A 25,529-nucleotide genomic window follows, 5' to 3' on the forward strand; every position below is an offset into this window, starting at 1 on the left:
TTTGAAAGAATATTGGATATTCAAATATTTTGAACACAACTTAAACTCTTACCCTCATTTTTACAATATTTTAATACTAATCTCCTGCTTTCTCTGATTTTTCTCACCAGTGGCAACTTTGTTTAATAGGATTTTTAAAAAGAATGCACCATTACACTTACAGTAGTAACAATTAAGCATCAAGAAACTCTCTGATTAGGAATATTAAGAAATAATTTAAACCTAACAACATTTCAGACAAAATTTAGTAACAACACTGCATGTTTCCCTCTGTCTAAAATCCTCTATCTTGACAATTTAGTCAGTTCAAATCATGTTTAATTTTGCTAATTCATGAATCAATTTATGTAACTGCAAACAATATTCAGTATACTATAAATTTAATGCAGCAGTGCACAATATACATTGTTATTAAAACAAAATATTTAAGTATTTTTAATTTACATTTGATTAACTAATTCTTTGTTATATTTTACTAAATTAAAAATCACATACTTTTTATAATTTATTCTTCTTACATAAAATTTCTGTAGACACATGAGCTAGATCAATTACAGTGCAACGTCTCATATCCGGACGCCCTTTTTCCGGAAGGATCGATTTCCCGGAAACTTTTCAACAATCAAAATAAACAAACATCTCTTCATCTTCCCATTTCTTTAAAAAAAAAAAAAAGGTCTTTTGACACGTTTTCTCTTCTAGCTTGCACTGAACCCCTGATATATGCATTGAACCCATAAATCACAAAGGGGAAGAAGAGAAGATCTACCAAGACCATTGAGTGATTGTTAGCGACGCTCCTACTCTGTAATGCAGGAAAAGAGGGAGATTTGTTTTCAAAAGACCGCAACTGCGTCCCCTCCCCTCTCTTTTCCTATGCAGCTGGCTAGTAAAAGAGGCATTTCATGGAACCTTTTTATTGGAAGAAAAGGGTAAACGCTGCAAGCATTAACGTGGAGGGGGAGTCAAAATGGAACATTTGAATAGGTCTAAAAGGATACATGTCCTCGAGAAACATTCATTCTTCCCCTGACCATGTAATATTTAGGAGGCGGGGGGAAAAGGGGGTAACATTCTTTCTTTAACAGATTCTTTCAGTCATACAAGAAAAAATAAAGAGAACTCCATCAGCGTACCCCTTTATGCTTGATTGATAGCCAATGATTTGAGAGAAAACAGTAATTTGTCACTTCCCCACCCTCAACTTAAATGATCTCCTCTCTACACTTATTTTCTTTCACAAATAAGGAGGAAATGAATTTTTCTCCTCCACCTACCCACCTTAATGAATGACAGGAATTTCCCTTTCTTGCTTGAATAATTCTAGTTAAAAATGGCAGATTATTATTTTCATAACTGTCAAATTTTTTTTTGTTATCTATATTTTAAGCAATAATTTTTTTTCTCCCTAATATTTCATATTTGATTGATTGGATAATCTAATACTAGAACATTATTCCCCATAAAAATAATGTTTATTTATTTTTGCTTCTTAGATTTAGATCATCTTAAGCTTTGTTCCAGAATGAAGTGAATTTCCCCTTCCTGCCTGAATCGTTCTAGTTCAAAATGGCGGATTAATATTTTCATAACTGTCAAATTTTTTCGTTTTCTATATTTTCAGCAATAATATTTTTTTTTCTAATACATATTTTATGTTTGATTGATTAGATATTCTAATACTAAAATATTATTCCCCTTATTATTAGGAGAAAAAAAACCTAATGATAAAATTTAAGAATAAGAATTCGCTCAATTGTGAACACTTTATTAATTTAACAGTTCTTAAAATCAGAGGAAGTTTGTGCAATAGTTTACTATTTCCATAGTCTATTGTGCAGGATAAAATGCCTAACGGTATAAAAATTCACTAAAATAGTTTTAAAATTCAAAAACCATTAAAAACATAATAAAAGGTATCAGGTAGAAATAGTTAAAATTGAAGCGTTTAAAATCCAAACAGAATTAGTGCCAAAATCATCATAAGCAATTCAAAAAGTTATTAAATATTAAAATAGTAAACATGTTGTAAAATCATTAAAAAATGCTAAAAACCATCACAAAAATGGTACAGTTAGCTAAAATCAATCACTTAAAATCATTGAAGAGTAATTAAAAGCGATAATTATGTATTAAAATAAGTGGGGCACATTACAGTGTCAGATATCAAAGCATAGGATAAAATTGGCCTGGGGCAAGCAGATCTTTTAAGGTTTGCTTTATAATTTGTTTTATGACCCTCCAGCAGTCTAGACTAACACACCACAGATGTTGACTTCCATCTATTTAACATGAAGCGTTCGGTACCTAGGGCAATATCCTTTGAGGTGTTCAATATCCTGTACCATCCCACAATATATGCACGCTTAAGTCAGGGATATAGGTAAATAAAAAGTACAGCAAATTTAAAAAAATTTTTGACCAAAAAGTACAAAAATCAAATCATTACAAAAAAAATCCTTACAAAAGATAGAGAAGTAATGCAATAATGAAGTACCCATTTCCATAGTATCTTCATCACTATCATCTTCTTGATCACTATCATTAATAAGTTTTCTCTTGAATGCCTTTCTGTTGAGAGACTCTGACACCATTTTAGGAAGTCCTGATAAAAAGGAGTAGTTTAACAACTATAAGAAAATTGATAAAAATATGGCATAACTTTTATTCCTTAAATTTCTAAGGATAGTAAAAACTTGAAATGAATTTTTTTATTTAATCTAGGCATTGACAAAATAAACAGAATCAGAACAAAGTAAGAATCTTTCATATAAATCTATATATATTAAATGCGTAAAAACAAGCAAGAAATTTAAGAAAGATAGGTCCTGCCAAAAACTTTTTGTTCTTCTACATTATCAAAGAAACATCTTTTTCATGTTGCAGTTAATAAAATGTGCACAATGCTGACTACCACAATCATGCCCTTGGTCACGAACCTCCATGACCCCATTGGTCCACAACTGGTTGTAGAGGAAATACTTTACTTTTACTTACAGGAAAAGTTCAGTTTTAAGTTAACAAAGCTAATACAGTATGACCTTTAAAATACTGACTGCTCGGATTTTTGAAATTTCTGAATTTTAAAAACTTACTTAAACCAAAAGAATAATTAAAGTTCTGATGTCCTTGGACCGATTCTGTGATTAAACCAGCATAAGCAGACGTCTGACGTTGATTGCAACAACTTTGTATAAATGCAGCTTATAAATAAACTTATTTCTTAAACATATCAATGTTTCATAGATTTCACTCAATAATTACTAATTTTTCTTCACTTTATAAAGTAGTATTAACTCATGTTCATCAACAATGTTACTTTGCTCTAAACCTCAGATACTGTTCAGATTTCTTAACATTTCCTTTAATATAACTGATTCTTTTTCCATTTAGAGCTTCCTCTTTCATATCGCTCTCTTTTTTTATCAGGGTCATTACTTATAACAGCCATTCTTACTTTGTTGTCAGTCATGCAACTTATGGCCATTCGTCATCGAAATACACGACTTCCTCAATACCATCTTGATCGATTTTATAAACACACACTTTAACATAATCGAGCAGTTCATTCAATTCAAGTTTCAGGCTTTTAAAATCTAAAACCTTCAAAATAATTTTCATTTACAAAGAAAACTGCTTACGAAAACAAATTGAGCCAAGCATATTGTAATGTTTCAGGCGTAATATTGTTCCATGCATATGCAATGCATTAAAAGGCATCCTTTATGTCAAACTCCACTAGAAGTTCAGAGCTGCTTTGCTTTGATTGATAGACTCCAGTATTTTCAACAAAAACTCTTTTTCATACTTGCACTTTAAAGATCTTAATACTCCATTATCCATTCATTGAATTAAATAACTGCAATTTGGAGGTAAGTATACTACTTGAATTCCTGACTCAGATAAAACATCAGCAAGAGGATGTGTTGTACAATTGCCCAATAAGAGAATAATCTTTGCATCACTTGGTAACCGAACAGCACTGCAGTGAGCTTTTGGAACGAAATGATAATTGAACCACTCTTCTGTCAATTCTTATATAATCCATATAAGCTTGTTCACCTTCATTGTACCCGACAGGTAGAGTTTTTACGTTTACATAGATAAATTATTCTAATCAACAAATTGGGAACCGCGATAGCTCAGGGGACAGAGTGCTCATCTTCCAATGAGGTAAACTCGGTTTGAATCCCAGCGATGGCTGGTTGACATAAAATCCACATCCGGCTTGCCAACGTGAAAAATCCTCAGTGATAGATGGATCATGGCGAGAGTCCCCTTGCCGTTAGGCTAGATATGGGAGGTTCTCGTGATCTTCCTCTCCATGTAACGCAATGCCAGTTAGTTTCATCCAAGAGTCCTCCACAAAGGCAAATTCCTCCCAATACTTGATCCAGGAGTTTCCTTGTCTTCTGGATTGGGTTCAAAATTACAAGGCTACGGAGTTGAATGTTAGTAGTAAACCCAAAACAATGAGTCGGCTGTTCAATGACGGTTATAAAATAAAATAAAAAATCAGCAAATTGGGAAAATTCATTGATGGTTCAACAGCCGACACCTTTTCCATACAAATTCTCAGTTGGTTTATTTCATTTCGTTTCTTAAATTTGTCTAACAATCCTGAAGAATATTCACAAGGTGATTCGATTTTCATGTCTTCGTGGAAGATTCTTGCTTGTGCCCTAATAATCCCGCCAGTCAAAGGCACTTTCTCACTTCTTAGTCACCCATTCTATAGATTATTCAGCAAATTGAGCTTTTGCTTCCATTTTTTCCAGTAACTGATTGTTTAGATAACATAACACTGTTATCAATTTTAAAAAAAATGTAGCTGAATTCAAAATGATTAATTTATAGCTGAAATATGTGCTTTTAGACTGGAATTGGAAGAGAATAAATCTACTGATAATCTTTTTTTTGTTGTTTATGGTAAGAAATTAAAGTATTTGTCTCTTCCTTCAGATCCAAAGCTTCACAATTAGAATATACTTTAATATTTATCACCTCTCACGGTAGAAAAAAAAGGGCAAAAATAGAATAATTTTTATCTCCAAGCACAACCTTATTTCTACATCCTCCATGTGAATGACTGGATTTTCCTTATCAGCTAAGTGTTATTATTCACTCCTCACTTCCAGATCATCATCCCCTGCTTTGTTTTTTGAAACTAGAGTCAAGGTTTCGTACTTTTGTATTTAAATTCTGATCTGAAGAGTTTTTTTTAAAAATAAATTTGGAAATTTTTTTTCTCAGCTGGAGACCTGTTTTTAGAGATTTCCGGATTTTAGAATTTAGATTTTTGTGGTCGAACTGTATTGAAAAATATATTTCAGAAAAAGAAGTGAATTTTGATAACATTCACACAGACAGTTGTAATAAAAATTAATCAATCTTATATAAAGAAAATAAGGTACAACAATCTGAAACGTTTGTGACTAGGTTATAATTAATAGATACAATAAAACAAAAATCCCTGAAATATGAATTGAAAACAAAAAATTCCCAGGGGAAAATAATTCATTAAAGCTAATGTCATCACAAATTATAATCATAAGAAAGTTTACATCACATGAAAGCAAGGCTTTTAATACAGGAATGGAATTTTTTTTTTTTAAATTTAAGGTTTTATTGTTAAAAAAATTTGAGATTTTGATGTTATATTAAACTTAAGCGCACACAGACTAAAACAATGTGTTAAGAAAAAAAAAAGTTTCTTTCAATCTTTCTAAAGTTTAATGTTCAAATTTATGTCGCAACCATCTTTTTTTGTTTTGGCCAACATTGTATTTTCTACCATAAGCTTTTATTTTCAATTTTTATAAAAAAAACTTAACAAGCTTTTATTTATAAATTTAAACTTGGTTACCTAAAAAAATAAAATGCATATTTTGGCAGCAAATTGTTATTTTCTTTTTTTAAGATTAATACTTGAATTTATTCTAAAAAAAAATGAAAACGTTATGGGTGTATTAATGCTTTGTTGCTTAACGATTCAAGGTATAAAACTATTGCATGACTGTAATCTATAATTGCCGAAAATACCTAGTTACTTCTTTTGAAGTTTTTGGAATTGACCACGAGTATACATATACACTATTTCTAGTGGCTGAGAAGTATGACTTAGAAGTGGTTTAAATAATTGCATTTATTGAATTTAACAATAAAGCAAGTATCACAATTATCATGAGGTTTTTCTATATTAGGTAATTCCCTTACATTCTGGTTCTTGCTAGTTTCTTTAAAAGTCAAAATTAATATGAGAATATCTTCTATGCTATAACAAAGCTATATCTGTTTCAGATTTACAAGTGCCTACATTAAATCCACTGTCTTCTGCTTTTGGAGTGCCAGGCTTATATTTGTATGACTACAGATAGTATAACCCATTTCTTCTGGCGGCATAAAATAATTTCAACTAGTCATTTGAATATATACTCATATTTTTCTCTTAGCTCCTACAAATTAAGCTTTAGTAGCTTCTAAGAGAGAAACAGATATAAGGTTTCTGTGAATGCTTGGGTTACACAAAATATTTGTCAAAAGTTATATTACTCATTTCATCCAGTTGAAGTGAAAAATCAATAGTCTCTTTTCCTAGTATCTTACTAGAAGGATCCCATACAGCCAGAGTCATGTTTACAATAATTGTTTCTGCATAACTTGACAATAACATTTTGCTTTTACAGAAATGTGTAGTTGCAGCTAAATCCAAATCCCATCATCGTTTCGAGTAGTAGTTTCCCTAACTTCCACAGTCTGAGAGGTATAAGTCTCAACTAATGCAGTTGACAGGTCATTGAAATTCCTTTTCTGTTTCTTCCAATTTGACTTTATATTTCTGGCATATCTATCACTATAATTTATAATTAAATGTTCATATTTATGGCAGTGATCACATGGACCAATGACTTTTCTACTATTTTCTGGCATTACTTTTTTTAAGATTTTCTCCTGTCTGCATATCTTTTCATAACATCTTTACTAGTAGAAGAAATATTGAAAATACTAGCATCAGGACTAATATTATCAGCTTTCACTTCTGTAAGTCTGCTTTCTTCCCTTTTCAGTTCTTGAGCAATTTTATCAATAGTAAATCTTCATCTCCCCAATGATAGATTAACACTAAACATACCATAACCAGTCAAAAGACTGGTTTAATGTTAACTAAACTATATCTGAGAGTTTAGGAGGTAGAAGTTTTTTCAATCAAACAATTTTGAAAAGGCAGTCTGAACTATGGCTTAATTGCACAGTTCAGTGTTGAAAATTATCTGTGTTTTCTTAATTCATAACCTTGTTTTTCCAGTCTTGAAGTTGAAACTTCTAACTCTTCTCCTTTATCTTCTATAAATTTCAAACAGCCTTTAACTAATAACAAAACTTTTATGTCTGTCCTTCCCTTATCCCAATTGTTATGACTTAATTATTCAAAGCCTTCAGGTAGCAATGCTATTTTATGTTCCAGTTCTTCAAAATATTAATGTCTTTGGTCCATAACCAATCTTGGAAGAAAATAAAACATTAAAAAAGTTAAGAAGGTAGGACCTATATACAAAAAGATGCAGACATTTTACTCATTCTAAAACTGAAACAAAACTCTAACTCATAGAAAACTGCAATACTATTTCATATAACTTTCAAAATTATTGAAATAACCTTCAAAATTATTGAAAGGAAAATAAAAACTCTAAAAACAAATTATATTAAAAAAAATCTAGCTAGAAGACAGAACATAAGAACTAACAGAGAACACAACCACTTCTTTCAAGTTGCATCCACTCAGGAAGTGACACAGCAGAGGGGAAAACACAGCCCATCTCTTCTCAACTATTCTCTTAGCTTATGGACTATTTGCTAAATTCTCCAACAATGAGCTATGAATGGTTGTCTGAAAGTAAACAATAACAAGCTTCCTAAAACTGTCAGAAATTAAGAAAACTCCCGGTATATCCCTCCGTTTATGTTAGGCTTGCGAGGCGATGTGTGAACAGGCTTAATATTCTAAGAAGTTTTGTTGTGATTTATGTTTAAATTCACGAGTAATTTTACCATTCATAAGAGTTTCCTGTAATTTTTAAATTCTAACTGCTTGTGAGCCTAAAACAAATTCAAGAAAATTAATATCACAACATAAATAAAGTATAAAGTTTGCCATGTGCCGACCAGTCTGTGTAGGGGGCAGGGAACTGTCCTTGCATCAGAAAGGTTCTGGGTTCAAATCCCGGGCAAGGCATGGATGTTTCTTTCCCTCTATCTGTGTTCTATGTCCTTTCTCCTTTGTGTGTGAATGTGACCCGCCCTATAAACGGGTTGTGGTAGTGTGACGTGGGCGACGCTGTTCCACCGCCATGGCTTCGCCACAGGTGCCCACTGGGTAACGAAAGGAGAATTAGCAGTTCTGGCACTTTCTGTGGCCAATGGACAATAGCTCCAAGTGCCCGCCATTAAAAAAAAAAAGTTTGCCATGTTTTGAATGTTATCCCTGATCGGCTATACTTTAGTAAAATATCACTGTCGGTTATTTTTTTAGTTGCATCTTGCAGGGCATTAGCATGCTTGTGGAGTCTCCCAAATTTATATGTTGATTGTTTCATTGAAATTTAAATTGAAAGAACCTGTTATATTGTAAACACTACAAGTATAACATTTGATGGGGCCTTTTTTCAAGCTTAGATGCAAAAATCAATCGAAAGTAGTAACCCAGAAATATTACGACGAACTTTAACCCCAAGCTCTATCTGTACTTAGCTTTACATGGTCAACAATCCATAGCATATGAAATACACCGAAAACCATAGAGGGGACGCGAAAAAGAAGCTATGATGCATTCTCTGGGACGGATAATTCCCTACAGAGATAAATTTTTTTAAAAAAAATTTAATCTTTCAAGTACAGATTTTAATTATTTTAAATAATATAAATAATTAAATAAAATTCAAAAGCCCTGGGTAATAAGGATCTGTGTTTTCCAAAGTCTGATGCAATGCTTGACAGACATACTAAAATATACACATTTATAAAATTCCTCTCATTTTTCAGAAATATTTATCTTTATGGATTCAAGCTTAAAACTTTTTCTGTTACTTTGTTTGACCAGGCATTCAATGAAAAACAGTGAAAGATCTTTTCTTGTCTTTTTCAACAGCAAAGAGAATCAGAAGATTAAGGCATATTTTCACATTTTCATGAAAGCATTTTTTTTTTGTCTTAGAGGAAATCAATATACTCAGTTAATAATTTTCATTTATTATTTGATAGTTCTTTCATCTTTTGATTATCTAATCTAAACTATTTTCATAAGGCACATTGATTTGAATCAAAGGTTTAATGTGTGTGACTTGATGATGTACATTTCAAACCTTTCATCATGTACATTTCAAACCTTTTTTATTGGTTCAATAATCATCCTTTGAGTAATGTGGCTGTCTTCTTTTAAATATTCTACCTTTAAAGGTTTGTTAGTAAAATTAAGAGCTTTGAGAATCTTGAATAAGAATTAAGTACCGTTAAGCTCCTTGATTTTTATAATAAAATTTAAGGAGATTTTAATGACTCTGAAGGATCATAAGAGCACTACTTAAGTTATCTTAGGTGGTTGTGATTTTTTGTCAAATACAAATTATTTTACATTATTAATTAGTCTCATTTTTATAAGTTATGAGTAAATATTAGCGATTTATATTTGCACATGTAACATAATACCGATCTTTGTATCAGTGACAAAAGTTGTTACAATGAATATTGATAGCACTAACCTTGAAAAGACAATCATTTTCTAAAAACTCATTTGAAAACATGGTTTACACTTACAACTAAAAAAAAATTCTAAATTACCTTTTACTTTATCAGGTAAGAAAAGACCTTGGTTCTCGAATCCCTTAGCAGCCCAATCAAATAAATTAGAAGATTTAAGGGAATTTTCATTATAATTTTCAGCTAATACCTGTTAATGAAAAAACATAACTTCACAAGGCTTCTTCAATACACATGAATTAGACAATATCAATGTCTTTGGAGTGAGAAAAATTAAAATAAAGAATATTTTCCTAATGGCATAATAAGACAGCCATTTACACATGCCAAATTCAATAAATAAGACTGTGTCTTGCATACAAATAAATTTTGAATATTTTTTCTCCAATTATTCAAAGCATTATTAAATTAATCAATTTTTATGCAAATTATAAGCTGAGCATATAAGCCGCTTTTGAGAAGTAGTCTTTTTCTTCATTAAAAATCAACATAATTTTTTCCAACTAATGTTTAATAAATAAAAAATTCAAAGTGTATTCCTTTAATTATGGCAAACCTATGGCCTTTTAAGCAGCTTCTTTACAACAGTTGATGAGATTGGCATATCAAGGAGGTAAAAATTTAAATTTACTATATTTTTTTGCCAATTACAAAAATGAGTCCCATAAGCAGCTTGGTTTGTCCACTAGCAGGACTTCTGCACTGATAAAAAAATAAGTAATTCTCGAGTTTTTAATATAATAAATATTGAACTTTCATCTTTATGAAATGAAGCAGGAACATTTAAATCATAGATTCCACAACATTTTTTGAAGGTTTTACAATACATTTATTAAAAAATTTATAGATGAAAAGTTATGCCACACATACAACCAAAAATTCCAGGCATTTAAATGTAGTGCTGTAAGGGTAAGATTTTTTTATCAGTATGAGATGTGTATAATGTTTTCAATGAAAATACTTTTATTTAAGCATAGATATAATTTAGTTTAACATGACTTCGTTTAATTTTGCTTTTACTATCCATGAACTATGCTTTAACAGCCATACATAGCAACTTAAATACCAAATAAAAGGAATTAAATTATTAAAAATTCAGTAACTGTTTCACAAAAACAATTTCTTTCTTTCTACAAACATGTAAAGAAATATACTAACAATAAACTTACAGTTAATGCTTCTTGAACAGCACGGTTAAAATTTTTTCCTTTTCCATTCAGAAAATGTGTGTCATACTCTTCTTTAAAATCATTAATTTTATCTAGGGGCATCTGTAAAACAATAATTAATATTGTATAATAATCATTAATAGTTATCCATGAAGAAATCAACATAAGAGTAAAACACAAATACTTTTGAATTTGCATGAATGACACTCTTTGGAACAGAGATTTTTTTTTTTTTTTTTTTTTTTTTTGTACAGGCTATTTTTGGTAAATAACATCATTTTCAATTACTGCCAAGCTTTCATCACAAAGTTTGCCAGCAATTGAAAATAATCAGACATCACACTTCTAAGCACGAAGATTAAGTTAAAAGGAATGATAGTTAAGATGAAGAGGGGAAAAGTCAGATTTTATCAAAAGAGGATATTTGACATTGTGGTAATGAATTAGACATATTTATAATTGCACAGCTGAACAAAATGATGCAAAAGATGCGGAACAAAATGATGAGGCATTGAAACTATCTAGGACGAATCAAGCAGTCGCGAAGATCACCATCTCTAGCCAATTCTCCAGGCACGTATTGTTGTATCCATATCCCATTTTTCACAAAGAGACTCTGCTTTTTCTATTGCCTCTTCACAGTGCTTGTCTCGAATTTCGGCTAGTTCAGTCGCTAATGATTCAAGATCATGGAACACTTCTCTAAAATTCATTCTAGGATCTTATAATCTGAGCTGCACACGATCAATCCTCCTTAAGATTTCCTACCAGAATTGAACTAAAGTTATGAAACTAAAAGTTAGTATATTTTGCAACAGAATTGTAGCTTCACTTCTGGTGTCACTTGTAGTGGTAGTGTCCTCTGCTAATTTTTCCTATATTCTCTAGCCCATAGACAACAACACTAACCGCTTGTATTCTGGAGCTGCATCGCGTTTCAGATGTGTGACTTGCTTCAGATGTGTGCATTATTCTAACATTGTGATCTGCAGTTTGTTAATGAAATTTCATTAAATTTAATTTCTCTAAAATTGTATTTCCAATAGAGGCTGCATCTTTAGCATGCATTTCAATAAAACCCAAAGAAAGATTCTTTGATGGAAACTTTTTTATTGATAAAATCAACATCTACATACCTAACGACTTGGGACATTTGTTCTCGATGAGAGATATCAGAAGTTTAATCAAACAAAAGTTCATAATATTTATTTCTTTTGACATCGTTTATTAATTGATTTCGAACTGTAGATGCTAGAAGATGAATGAATTCATTTTGAATATGTGGTGACAAATATGAGAACAACAAATTTTTTCATACTCTATTCACTAAATAATAGAATTGTCGAGTAAATGTAGTAAGTAATCTTATTTGTTTTATTACTTACCCAGAATGCCTTGAACTTGAAAGGTAGTAACACAGTGAAATATACACTATAATTTAAGCTGACATTAAAGTTATAACATATAACATTTCATTTTTATTCTAAGCAGAGAGCGATGACAAGGACGCAAAACTGAAAAATACACGCTCAAAATAACTGAAACGTTACTACTTCGGGTATTTCACTAATTTGTTGCAGACTTCCACAACCTGTCGCAAGTGTCACGGAAAATTGTATCCGGAAAGTAACAAATAAAGAATCTTTTTTTTAAAAAAACAGATAATTCTCAGGCTCACAACAAATCCTTTCCTAGAAACAACAAAACGCCGTATTTGTTGTGTGTCTGAGAAGTATCTATATTAAAAAATAGACAATCCTTTAGTTGTTATTTTCCGGACACTTTTTTCTGTGACTGTACATATAAGTACTTTAGAGTGTTATTGTTTTAAAATAACAAGCGTAAGCTACATTGCGTTTATAGAGATAAAAATAAATAGTGTCCTAAAAGAAAGAATGTTTGTACTTTGTACACTGCAAATATTTATTATAACATATTATGAGATAATTTATGCAACCACACAGCGTAGATGCCATAAGGAAGTGCTGATAGACACAGATCGAGTCAGCCCTGCCAGTTGAAAAGACGTGCCATTTCTATTATGAATATATTATTACAGTTTGATTTAGACTATTAGTGTCCTTTTTTATTTATGAATTAACATTTATTATATTACACAGGCACTACATTTAAAATATATTTTCCAGAAATCAATTATAATAAAAATTAAACAGCAATTTTTTGTTTTGTGGACCATTTGGCACCCCTTTGTGAGTAGGAATCAAGGCTAAATTCTCCAGAACTTGGAGAATATTTTTGGCACAGGTATTGTTATAGAAATCTTCCCAGTATTCAGAAAAATAAACAAATAGTACCTGAGACACCTTGTAATCACCAAACCAGAATAACCATAACTTTTCTTCGTTGTTATCATCATCTCTACCACAGTCTTTAGGATCTATTACAATAGCAGGCCACCAAGGAAAACCACCCATTTTCGCCCACACAATATCACCTCTCATCCAATTCTGAAAGAAACGCATAATCAAATTACATTACAAAACTGTTTTTCAAAAAACTAATGAGAAGTTTTATAACTTTGATTGAACCACACATGAAGAGCATAGTTAAAAAAAAAAAAAAAGAGTTCTAAGTAACATTAAAAAAAAATCTGAAATTTCTCTAGGAAAGTTTTCACTTCAGTCTTATATAACATTAATTTATGAAGTAAAGCTGTTAGCAAATGAATATCTTTAGATAACCATAAAATGTAACACTATATTTACATTTCAACGATATTTACTTTTGAATAAGCATTCATAATTAATTTTTTTTTATCATTACTTCATCCAGAGCAATATGTGCATTTATGTGAGCATAAATTTTGTTATGTAAGGGGATTATGCCCGCTAACTCAGACTATCTTCGCCAATGGGTTTTCAAGTTGTAAAAATAAAATATGTTGTGATTTATCATGGCGTGGCTATGAGTAATACGATTCGAGTTGATCTCCTCTAGTGATGTTTTTTCGTTTCTCTAATGTCTCATTGTCCAATGGTCAGTCTCTAAAATTCAGCAATGCTTTGGTAAATCTTCCCTTATGTAATTATAACTATCATCCATGGCGTACTAGGATCATTCATTATTGTAGGCCTAGTTTTATTCATTTAATTGTTTATAGATTGTTTTATTCATTTAATTGTCTATTTTCAGAATTTAAGCTTGAAGTCTTTTAAAATAAACTTTAAAAAAATTACAGCAGCTTTGTTAGAAATATTTTCAAACGTTTTCCTGACAAATATTACTTACTGGCATAATTAAGCGTAGCAAAGAAAACAAAGAGACTGTAGAGAATAAAACGAAACTTGTCAAAGACTGCCGGCGATTTTATGGCATTTGATTGGATTGGAATGGTGACGAACTTATTGCAGTATGCTTACAGCTTTTGTATATTGCAGTATTTAAGGCCTGTTTACACTGTATATTTTTTATGCTTCTCTTTTTTTCCAATTATTGGCGATCAAAATGGGCTGCAGGTGGCGTAGAGCAGAACTCTTTTCCTATGGCAACACTTCACATGCTTTCCCCATTAGCCTGTGGAAAGTCATAGAGGAAGGAAGTACGTTAGTTTCTCTCTTGATTTTCACATAGATTAAAATCTTTTAACTTAAAAAACTATATGGAACTGAAAACTACATTAAACTTAGTTCTAAAGAAAAGTATCATAGAAATTTTAAAAAATTATTTTATTACATAAAAAGGAAAAATATTAAGAAAAGGGAAATTATCGTAGTACATTCCTATACAACTGAAAAGAGGAGGAGAGGGAAGGGAGAAGGGCTAAAAGCATGAAACCGGTTTCTCCCCAGATGGCGTATTCGAGTGTTGCGATCGCGAATACTGAACATTCGTTCTTCACCTCAGAAAATGCTAGAAGTGTTGCTCATTTAACGTTACCCAATAGGCACCTGTGAATCTAAGTCACGGAGGCGAGCAACATTAGCCACGCCACACTGCCACAGATACCCGTTCATATGGTGGACCACATTCACACAACAGAGGCCAACACAGAGAGAGAAACATCCATACCCAGAGCGGGATTCAAACCCTCAGCGACTGGTTTCGCAGTCAGGTATATTAACCGCTCGGCCACGTGGCATCATTTAAACTCTTTTTACATCTATAGTATCCCCCAAGAGATTTTGAGAGCGGAGATTGGACTTCTCGTCAGCGCCTTCTGTGACGTAGGGCTATAGGCGATCGCAACGCTCAAATACGCCATCTGGGGAGAGACCGGTTTCCCCTTTTCTTAATATTTTTCCTTTTTATTTAATGAAAATATTTTTTTAAATTTACGTGATGCTTTTCCTTAGAACTATGTTTAAAGTAATTTTCAGTCCCATATAGTTTTCCAACTTAAAAGATTTTAATCTATATGAAAATCAAGAGAGAAACTAACGTACTTCCTTCCTCTATGATTCGTCCCGCAGTGAACTGATCGTTAAGACACGGTTTCCAACAGATTACCGAAGTCAAGCATCACTGGTTACGGTCAGTGTGCTGGTGGGTGTCCAGTTGGATCAGTCTGCGTAGGGGCCGAGGATGTGCGGTATTGATCCTCGTTAAACTGTTCAACCGTAAAGTGCTCGACTTCACGTGCAGGTCGTTGGGCTACCGATGCGGGGGTGCCATCCCCTCCGCAGAGGATCAAAATTGTGATGGCATGTCTTCGGATCATCCTCAGGGATGTTTCCCAGACTGTCGCCAATACCCCTTTGTGCAGCTCCAGTGCGACGTAAATGAACTACAACAACAACAATCCTCCTTGACTCTCCACACGCTAGTGGGGAAAGCCTGCGAAGTGTTGCCATAGGTAGAAAGTTTTGCTCTACGCCACCTGCAGCCCATTTCGATCGCCAATTTCATTCCGCATGCTAGTTATTTTCAGCATTGAGCGATTTCTGTACTCCAGCTTTTGTTTTTCAAACTTGAAATGTCCCGCAGTGGAGTGATCGTTAAGACACGGTTCCCAGCAGATCACCGAAGTCAAGCATCACTGGCTGTGGTCAGTGTGCGGGAGAGGGACCACTTAAATTAGTCTGTTTAGGAACCGAGGGTACGCGGTATTGGCCCTCGTTAAACTGTTCTACCGTAAAGTGCTCGACTTCGCATGCCGGTCGTCGGGCTACCAAAGCGGGGGTGCCATCCCCTCTGCAGAGGATCAAAATCATGATGACATGTCTTCGGATCATCCACAGGGATGCTTCCCAGACCGTCACCTATAGCTCATTGTGCAGCTCTGGTGCGACGTAAGTCAACAACGACAACAAACTTGAAATGTCAGTTTTTTCGCCTGAGAAACTTTCTTCTTCATTTAAAAATGAAATAGAAACTATTTCATCAAATATTATTACCCTTAGAAGCAATATTCTAAATTTAGAAGATTGCAACAGGTGGGTAAAGGAATTTAGAGAACTTACAAATACGAAATGGAATTCTAGAACTTCGAAATCTCAAGGAGAAAGATTTGTTTATTGATAAGTAACTCGTTTAGTTATTTTAAGAAAAAATTTGTATTTAATTTTTATGGGAAATGCTTTTTCGTTAAATTTACGATTATCATATGCATGAATTCTTAGGAAGCTAATATAACTCTAATTTATTGAACATCATTGAAATCGAAGCTCAATTGCCTTGCTCTACTATTATATCCACTATGAAATGAAAACTCAATAGTTTTAACTTGATATTTATTGAATTAAATTCTTGTTTATCGAATTAAATTAATATTTTATTTATTTATTGTGGGTTACTAAAATCTATTTAAAATTGAGTTTTAAATTTAACATTATTATTAGTGGCGCCATCTATTTTAATGAAATGAAACTGAAAGATCTGTATTATGCCTACTTACTTATAACTTATTTTTAATGTTTTTTATTTGTTAAATGTTTTATACAACCAAAAAATTATTATTTGACATCTAAGAAATTAAGCAATTGTCGTATAAGATGTTTATTTTATTGATTTTTGATGCATAATTCCCATCAAAATCAAAGTGAATGATTACGAATTGTCCGTTGTACCATGAGTAATGGAATAATAAATTTACGAAAATATCTATCTTTAATACTAGTACTTCTATTGGATTGCAAATATTTTTTTACTAACTAATTGTAGGAAATTATTTGTTTGTCACCACAGTGCACTTATGAAAGTGCCGCAGGAAAAATGTAAAAGAAGTTTCAGTTGAACAAAAAATCAACAAGGAAATCAGATTCCCTTATAAAACAATACCGTCCTCTAGGATATGATAAAAACTTTTTCAAAAAACAAACATAATTTTACAATAATATTTTTATACATTTTAAAATCTCATATAATAAATTCAAACTGAGCTTAATGGTTTTACAATCATACTTAATAAATTAATTTAGAGATTTTAATTTCTATATAAAAGTATAAGGAGATTCATAATACTATTCAATTCGAATGTTAAGCGTGGGCAACACTATCTCTCAATGTCGACATTGGGACGCGTAACTTTTTTAAAATCAGTATTTCGTTATAGCCTCCTTTCAGAGTCAAGGCATTTCTTCCAGCACGGTTGTTTAATTGCATGCATGTATCCAAAATTATTTCTTCCTCACACCTTTGTGAATGAGCCTTTTTCGATGGTTTTGGAAAAAAGGCATAGTCCATGAACGTAATTCAATAGATATTCTGCACTTTTCACGTCTCTTATGGTCACCTAGGGATCCACTTGAAATATAACATGGATGGGTTTTAGCATATCCATCGAAATGACGGCCATCTTCCTTGTTTGGAACTGACCATTTACACGGTATCCGTGGAGCTTCATCCCTCCACCCACAAAGTCTGACTTGACTCAGAGGTTTCTAGAAAACGTTAGAGCTTCGAGAAACGATATCCTGTGCCTCTGAACAACTGCTATTTTTATACTTCCAAAGCCGGAAATTGCGTGACGCTGTGGTCAGATGACTCGGTCTTTCTACAAGGTTCCTAAAAGTCGCATGATGTCATGTTTGGATCTGGGGACCACGTGATCACTAAAATACATCATCAAGACCCGAGACAATTTCTGACATGTATCTCGGGCTGGAATAATTTTTTGAGCTGAAGAACATCAAGAATTTCTCGTTTGGAAATGTTTTAAGGAACTGCGGCCAGCAAGAACCAACGAACTGAATATAAACCATCTCTGCAAAAAAAAAAAAAAAGAAAATTAAAAAAAAATTAAATGTGTATATATATATATATATATATATATATATATATATATATATATATATATATATATATATATATACTGAAAAACATTGCGATGCTCCGAGATGCATGGTGTTTGTTTTCGTGTCATCTAAAATCTGTTATATTTTCTGTGTAATGGTAGTATCGGGAAAATGGGACCGAAAGCACCTTTGGGAAGGAGATTGTATTGGTCATACAAGTATTGGAAGGATAAAATTATCCATTGTCCATTTTGCTATGAAAATTTGACATTGGATGAGTATCGGAAGACTCTTTCCCCACACAAACATAGTTCAGATGAAAAGACTGAATGCATTTTTTTTGTGAAAGATACAAATTTTCAAATTCAGCAGCTGATAAAGTTTTACCCAATTACGAAAGCATTATCGAAAAAAACGTTATAGCCACACTGACGACTACACAAGTGCTGCATCTACTGTCCTTTACTTACTACTTGATCTTTATCGTCTACTTAACCATTGACACTGTGGAAGAAATGAAACATATTTGTTTTTATGATGACTATCCAGGTGATTTTCAAGAGTTGAAAGACGCTGGTTCGTTACCCATAGTGAAGAAAGCTGTTTGGATCGAGAGCTTTCTGCCTTGTTCCGAATGCTCTTTTCCATAACATGGACGTTCCTTTACGTGTTTATTCACTCTCATGCCTTTTCCAGTTTCAAAATGCAAAAGTCTGTGTTTGATACCAGTCAATTGGTGGTCTCTTCCTCCTTTTGCCACCACCCACACATGATCACATGCCAGTATATTTGGTTCAGCAAACAGAAGAGCCACCGTTCAAAAAGCCAGGTCTCTTCGAGACTCGTGTAATGCCATACAAGTGACTTAATTTCGACATACATGTGCAGTGCCGCTAGCCGAATCTCCAGAGGTGCATGAATTTCGACATCCAGGTGCAGTGTCACGAGAGACTTAATTTCAACAGCCTCAATTCAGAACTCCAGAGGTGTTTGAATTTCGACAGCCTGATGCAGTTCCACAAGTCGAAACTCCAGAGGTTGTGATTGAGCAACCATAGGTAGTAACTCCAGAGGTGTCTGATCAACCAAACCCAGTCCAGACTCCAGAGGTAGAGCAGCAGGAATATTATATGTCTGTGCTTACGGACAATACAAATCAACTATATCTCGTGCACCAAACTGATCTATTATATCAGATGCTGACTAAATTCAACAGGATCCGTTTTCATTTATGGATGTGGAGGTGGAAACGGCACAGTTGGACGCAATAATGAAGGAATTGCAAAACAGTTTTCCGCTGGACTTGACCGTTGAGAAACCAATCGTAAGTGACAATAAACGATAATGTGCAATGGAATATGAAAAGATCGCAAATTTGTGTATGAGAGAGATTCAATAAATGTTTGTAGAGTTTAAGTATTGTTTGTTTTTATTGTAATTTTTGCAATACACACTTTTTAAAAGATTGAAAAAACAGGAGCAAGTACCTCATATGGGACCTGTACCATTTTTTATGACACATCTGGCACGAAACTTGGAAAAAAAATCATTTTTTCAGTTGTAAAATTTGCAAATGTGCGGTAATAGACTGATAAATTGTAACAGTGGAGATTCGAAATGACATCCAAAATTTAAAAAGTAATTGTATCAACCAGCGCAGAAAGAATTAGTTGAAACAAGAAAACAAAATTTCAGAATAACTCAGCAACTCAACTCAAAAAACTTTGGTTGATGAGAGTTCAGAATATTTTTTGGTGCCCGAGACAAAAGTAACATGCAGCAAGCCACTGTAAATTTTATTACAGTGATGGTTTATATGCAGCGCGTTGGTTCTTACTGGTCTCAGCTCCTTAAAAAAAATTTCCAATCCGGGACTGCTCCTTTTATACTTCTTGATGTTAATGTTTTATATTTAAATGTTCTTCAGCTCAAGAAATGTTTTCACCGAGATGCATGTTCAAAAGTTTTATGTTGACATACATGCCAGAAATTATTCCGCGTCTTGATGATGTATTCGATTGATCACATGGTCACAAGATCCAAACATGACATCATGCGACTCTCAGGAACGTTCCAGAAATACTGAATCATCTGACCACAGCGCCATGCAATTTCTGGCTCGAGTAGTATATAAGAAGCAGTCGTTCAGAGGCACAGCATATCGTTGCTTGAAACTCTAACGTTTTCCAGAAGCCTCTCATGTCAAAATTTGTTGGTGGAATGCTGAAACTCCACGGATACCTTATAAACGGCCAGTTCCAGACGAGTGAGATGCCGCTGTTTCGATGAATATGCTAAAACCCATCCACTTTATATTTCAAGTGGATCCCTAGGTGACCATAAGAGACGTGAAAAGTGTGGAGTATGTAATTAATTACGTTCATAGATTATGCCTTTCTCCCAAATCATTGGAAAATACTCCATCACAAAGGTGTTTTGAAGAGACAATTTTGGATACATACATGCAATTAAACAACCGGGCAGGAAGAAATGCCTTGGCTGTGAAGGGAGGCCATAGCGAAATACCGATTTTAAAAAAGTTACGCATCCCTCACGTGAACATTGAAAGGTGGGGTTGTCCACGATCAGACAGAGCCCGATTAACCTCTGAAAATAGGGGAAGCATAATAGGATTTTGGGGCCCCCCTAACTTGGGCAAAATAAACTTTTGATATTTTTCGACCATAAACAATTCATTTTAAAGAGACGAGAACCATGTGAAAACTATTAGAACCTTAGAAAGGAATACAGAGATCCTATGCAATCATGTTGGACCCTTCTTTACATGCTTTATAGTAGCAAAAACATGTTAACAAAATTTAAATATTTCACTAAATTAAATTATAAAATTTCTTGTTGTTATACGAAAGGTTCTTTGCAAGATTAGTCTCTTATTTTACGCCAATTTGTTTACTAGCGGCAAAACAACACAAAATTCTAATTCAGCATAAATTATTGCTACTGCACCAGAAAAATCATACCAAATAATTTTCAAACATGAAAAAAAATATTTTTTGTACTGATAGATATTTAAAAGTCTTGTGTGTTTAGTTCAACAATAAAAAGCAGAGTAAAATTAAATTGAGGACGCATGATAGAGAAGAAGGATTTTAAAAAAAATAAGAAAACTCATAGGTTACCATTACATAGGCTTTTTTCTCGCTTTCAAATTCGCAAAATCTTCAATAATATCTGCAAATTGTAACCTATTTGTAATATCACTCTCTATTGCTAAAAGGGCTAAACCACTTAATTTATTATTTGAAAGAGTTGATCTCAACCGATTTTTTATTCTTTTCAATGCAGAAAATGAACGTTCACTAGTGCAGTGCAAAAATAAGAAATTGGGCCCCTAATTTCAGTCATTTGGGGGCCCCCCTAGAATTTTACAGGGGAAGCACTTGCTTCCTGTGCCTTTTCGGTAATCAGGCCCTGCGATCAGATCTCATACAGACTTGGCACCGCAGATATTGGGCTTGTGATCAACATCACCTCAACTTGGACAGTAATTGCGCCAACTGCAAAGTGATGGTGTTTCGCAATTGATCGGGAAATGAATGCGATTTTTAAGGCTTTTCCATCGTTTTTCCTAACAATAAGGGGTAGAAAAATGGGGATGGCTTCCACGGAGGCTGCCCCCACTTTTTTACAACAAATGAAAAGTTAGCTTTGGAGTAATGCAATTTTATCACCTTATATGATCTGCTCTACACTAAAACAAAACTCTGAGAGCTTTTCCGAATGCTTGATTTTGTGAGGTACACTGAGGATAGGTAGTTCACCCTGGACGTGTCATTATGCAATTCATTTCATCTCCGTTGTAGAAGAGTTGCTTCCAGATCTCCAAAGCATTTGTAAAAACCTTTATAAGAATAATTCAAACACTCGCCAAGCAAGTAGCTCATCAAACAACATTACAACAATTACTCGAGCTTGGAAAAAAATTTTGGTTGGTGTGAGCTCAGAAAATCTTCAGGAAAAAGATCTTCATCAACACAACACTCTAAAAAATAATTTTTTTTTGCGTGTTGCTTTGATGTGCAGTGTGGTCCCTATAACATTTTCCAGACTCGATTCACGATGGTTTGCTTTAACATTACTCTTATAGAAAAGTGCTTAAAAAATCCAGTCTCCATAAGCTTCATGTTAAATCGCTTTTCATATTTGTTTGTTTGAAACTTGTCTAGACCCAAGGAACAGCAACAGCACATTAACACAACACGCAAAAAATTTTTTTTTCATTCATGGCTTATAAGGAGTGTTGGCTCTTGTTGACTCCAACTCCTGAAAAATTATCCCAGCCCGAGATTCTTGATGATCATGTGTTATTCAAATTCGCTACTTTTTTCTCAACTCGCGTGTAGTATGAGCTCAAGCATGTGATTGCAGTCAGCAGAGTATGGAAAATGCTTACAAAATCACAATATGTGAGAGTCTCCGAGATTAAAATAAATCTGGTCAACATGCAACAGGATATTGAGGTCATTTCATCAGAAGTGCATCCGGTGATAATTTCCAAATTGAGAGCATCACTTTCAGGTCAGCAAAATATTTTATCGCATGTCGTCATGCCCTGCAATTACATTTGTCGATGATGTGGTGCTCTAGAACGTTCCATTTTGTCTAACGTCAGGCCTTGCAGTTCCATTAGTAGACCCCGTGGTGTTCAAGAACATTCCATTCTGTCTGACGTCAGGCCCTTCAAATAGTTTTGTAGACTACATGGTGTACTAGAAGAGTTCATTCGGTCTGACGTCCAGTCCCTGCAGTTACATTTTGTAGAACCCGTTGTATTTTTCTGACAGTATAAAAGGACCCAAAATCCAGAATAGCTGTATCATTTAACATTTAGTCAGAGAATATGTCGGACAAGCTGAGACAGTTCATTTTTTCTCACCTCCAATACTTGGATGATGATCAGCTGCCATGGCACAAACTTCCAGGTAAAGGTAATGGGAGAGCCCGACGTCATCGATTTGAATTTCGATATGCCCTTGCAGCAGGAATTGGATCCGGAAGGATATCGAATAAATGAACGTGGCTTAGATTTGTTTATAAAGTTTGAAATGGGAGATCAGGAAATTTTCGGATCATCTGTATACCGTATCTGGAAGTGTTGCGGCTTGAAATGACTTCGAAAAGTCATCAAGCATTGGTATTTTGATGACTTTGTCTAATGAGCTTATCATCAAGGTGGCTCTTAAGATCTGGGGCATCATCTATTCTCTACCAATGGACAATTTGTTCTTCCAGGTGACAGAAACCTGCTCCGTCTGCTCAGAGCAGTGTTTCCCAAAGTGTGGTATGCGTATCCCCAGGGGTACGGGAACAGTTTAGCTGGGGTACGCGTTCTTATGCGAAATGTCTTGTAACAAACGAAAATTTCAAAATTTTTTATTTAAAAACAAAGCTAGCCATGAAAATTTACGATTACGTATGTTTCTATTGACTATTTTTTGCAGAATTAACAGTTAATAATTAGTGGTGTCAACAGCCAGCTGTGATTTTTAACTTTTGTGCAATTTTTTATAGTACAAAATACATTCATTTTTTTATTAGTGGTACGCAGCGTTACGAAAAATTTCGAAAGGGTGCATAAAAGTAATAAGTTTGGGAAACACTGACTTAGAGGAAATGCTCTCAAAACCTTCACGCACTCCATGTGGTCACTTGCTTCACGTTGAAGGCCTGAGGATTTGTAATATTTTACATAACACCTGCCCAATGTGCTGGCAGTTGATTTAGATTAAATGTCAAAATAAAATGTCAATCAAAAAATGTGATAGGTAAACCTAATTGGAGACCAATCCCATTTCTCCCCTAATGTTTTCAAAACACTCGAGCTGAAAACATTGAATCTTTTTGTTTCACTTGTCGAGAGCCAGTTGTCAAGAGTCAGTTGAATGCGAAAAAAAAATTTCGAGTTGAAACACAACGAGTTGAAGAATTGAAATTATTCAATGTTGGCACTACGAGTGTCTTAAAAAATAGGACCCGTCCATTTTTTTAGAAAAAAACATTGCGAAATAAATACAAAATTTTTTCAAAACAACATTTATTGCATGCAACAACATTATATGGATGGTGTTTTCAGTAGAAATGTAAACAATAACAATTTCAAGCTGTATGCCTGCTCTAGTTCCGGTTAGAAAGTTTGCAGCTGCTTACTACATGTTATTCTGCCAGGCGATATTTTCAAACGGATAATTTTGTTTTCATTAAAAGAAATAAATTAGATAATTTCTGAGCTCAAATCTGCCGTATTTCATAAGATATTAATGTTATTATGTAATTCTGGTGAGTTTGAAGTGAAAATTTGCTTTAGTTATTTAGAGATATATTGTTAAAAAAGATGACATGGTTGCTAGATTTTGAAAAACTCGCTTTTTTGGCAGTCTTGATTTGGCCTCGTTCCATAAGTTTATTACTGTTTGTTCTTAGTGCAAGCTGTGCACCATCTTACTTTAGTGTTAACACTTTTAGCATTGTAAGCACATGTAATAAGTAATCAAATGCATTGTTTGCAAGAATCTCAAAACACAATGATGCCAAATGGCTTTAAAATACAACGGAAACAGTAACCCGGAAATTTAGGCGGTGCCGAGCTTGCAGCGTTACCTAGTGTAGAAAACACCATCCATACTAAAACTACAAAAATGACTATTTACTAAAAAATTTCAAAATGAGCTACAGCACATGATAGATGGGTTCCATGGGCAAATGGAAAAATCGCGAGATGCCTTCAGTGACAGTAACCCACCTGTGACAATCCTCACGGGAACAAAAAATACATCATCCCGAGGGTTTAGCAGGTTTTAAAATCACAGTTTCAACTTCTTTAGCCAGATGGTATTCCGGCAAACGTTCTGTGACGTCTTTCCACTTTCTCTTGGCGATGGCAACTGTCAAAATCTTAAAGGCCACCTTCATCGGGAATAACTGTTCCAGCAACACTTCCAGTCAAATGGGTCCATCCATTCAATGGTAAATGAAACCACTCCTGGTGGTGTATTCATCGGATCTCAGGCGAACAACAGCAAAGGCATGGTTGTGGGTAGAATTAAAGTTTTTTTTGGCCTTGAAATGTATGATCGGCAGTCTCTGTAGCTTGGAATACATGTAGCCCCACTTGAGGCTTTGCTGGATTGTTCATAATCATTCAAACATAAAGTTTTGCTGGAGTGGCCTTTGTCAATATAATTCGTTTGCTGGAGCTGTTACTCGAAGGTTTGCTGCTTGGAATAGGTTTGCTTGGAGTAGGTTTATGCGAGCTTGGAGCTTTTCTGCTCGGAGCAGGTCTACTGAATGGAACAGGAGTACTGGATGGAGCAAGTTTGCTGGATGGAAGACTAAGACTGGAATCCTTTGAACGTTTCCTGGGACAATCATCTTTGGAACTCACGAAGAATCGTTT

General features: G+C 33.8%; 1 protein-coding gene across 3 annotated transcripts in view; it reads right to left on the reverse strand.

Moving 5' to 3' along the window:
• The window catches only part of LOC107457158 (DNA (cytosine-5)-methyltransferase 3B), a 42,106-nt gene extending 27,834 nt beyond the window's left edge, over window positions 1–14,272 (reverse strand). For 2 of the 3 annotated variants that reach the window (XM_043043966.3, XM_043043967.3), the window contains exons 1-5: window positions 13,666–13,808; window positions 13,238–13,390; window positions 10,923–11,024; window positions 9,835–9,943; window positions 2,498–2,605 (exon numbers count right to left, since the gene is read on the reverse strand). In XM_043043966.3, coding sequence (XP_042899900.2) covers window positions 2,498–2,605; window positions 9,835–9,943; window positions 10,923–11,024; window positions 13,238–13,390; window positions 13,666–13,683 — 490 coding nt within the window. In that variant the 5' untranslated portion in view covers window positions 13,684–13,808. Of the gene's footprint in view, window positions 1–2,497; window positions 2,606–9,834; window positions 9,944–10,922; window positions 11,025–13,237; window positions 13,391–13,665; window positions 13,809–14,171 lie in introns of those variants that run through there. The other variant, XM_016075238.5, reaches the window with a different exon arrangement.
• Window positions 14,273–25,529: the final 11,257 nt, after the last annotated feature.

Source organism: Parasteatoda tepidariorum, chromosome 11 (genome assembly GCF_982258835.1).
Source record: "Parasteatoda tepidariorum strain Cologne lab strain chromosome 11, Ptep-v5.0, whole genome shotgun sequence".
Taxonomy (NCBI): Eukaryota; Metazoa; Arthropoda; class Arachnida; order Araneae; family Theridiidae; genus Parasteatoda; species Parasteatoda tepidariorum.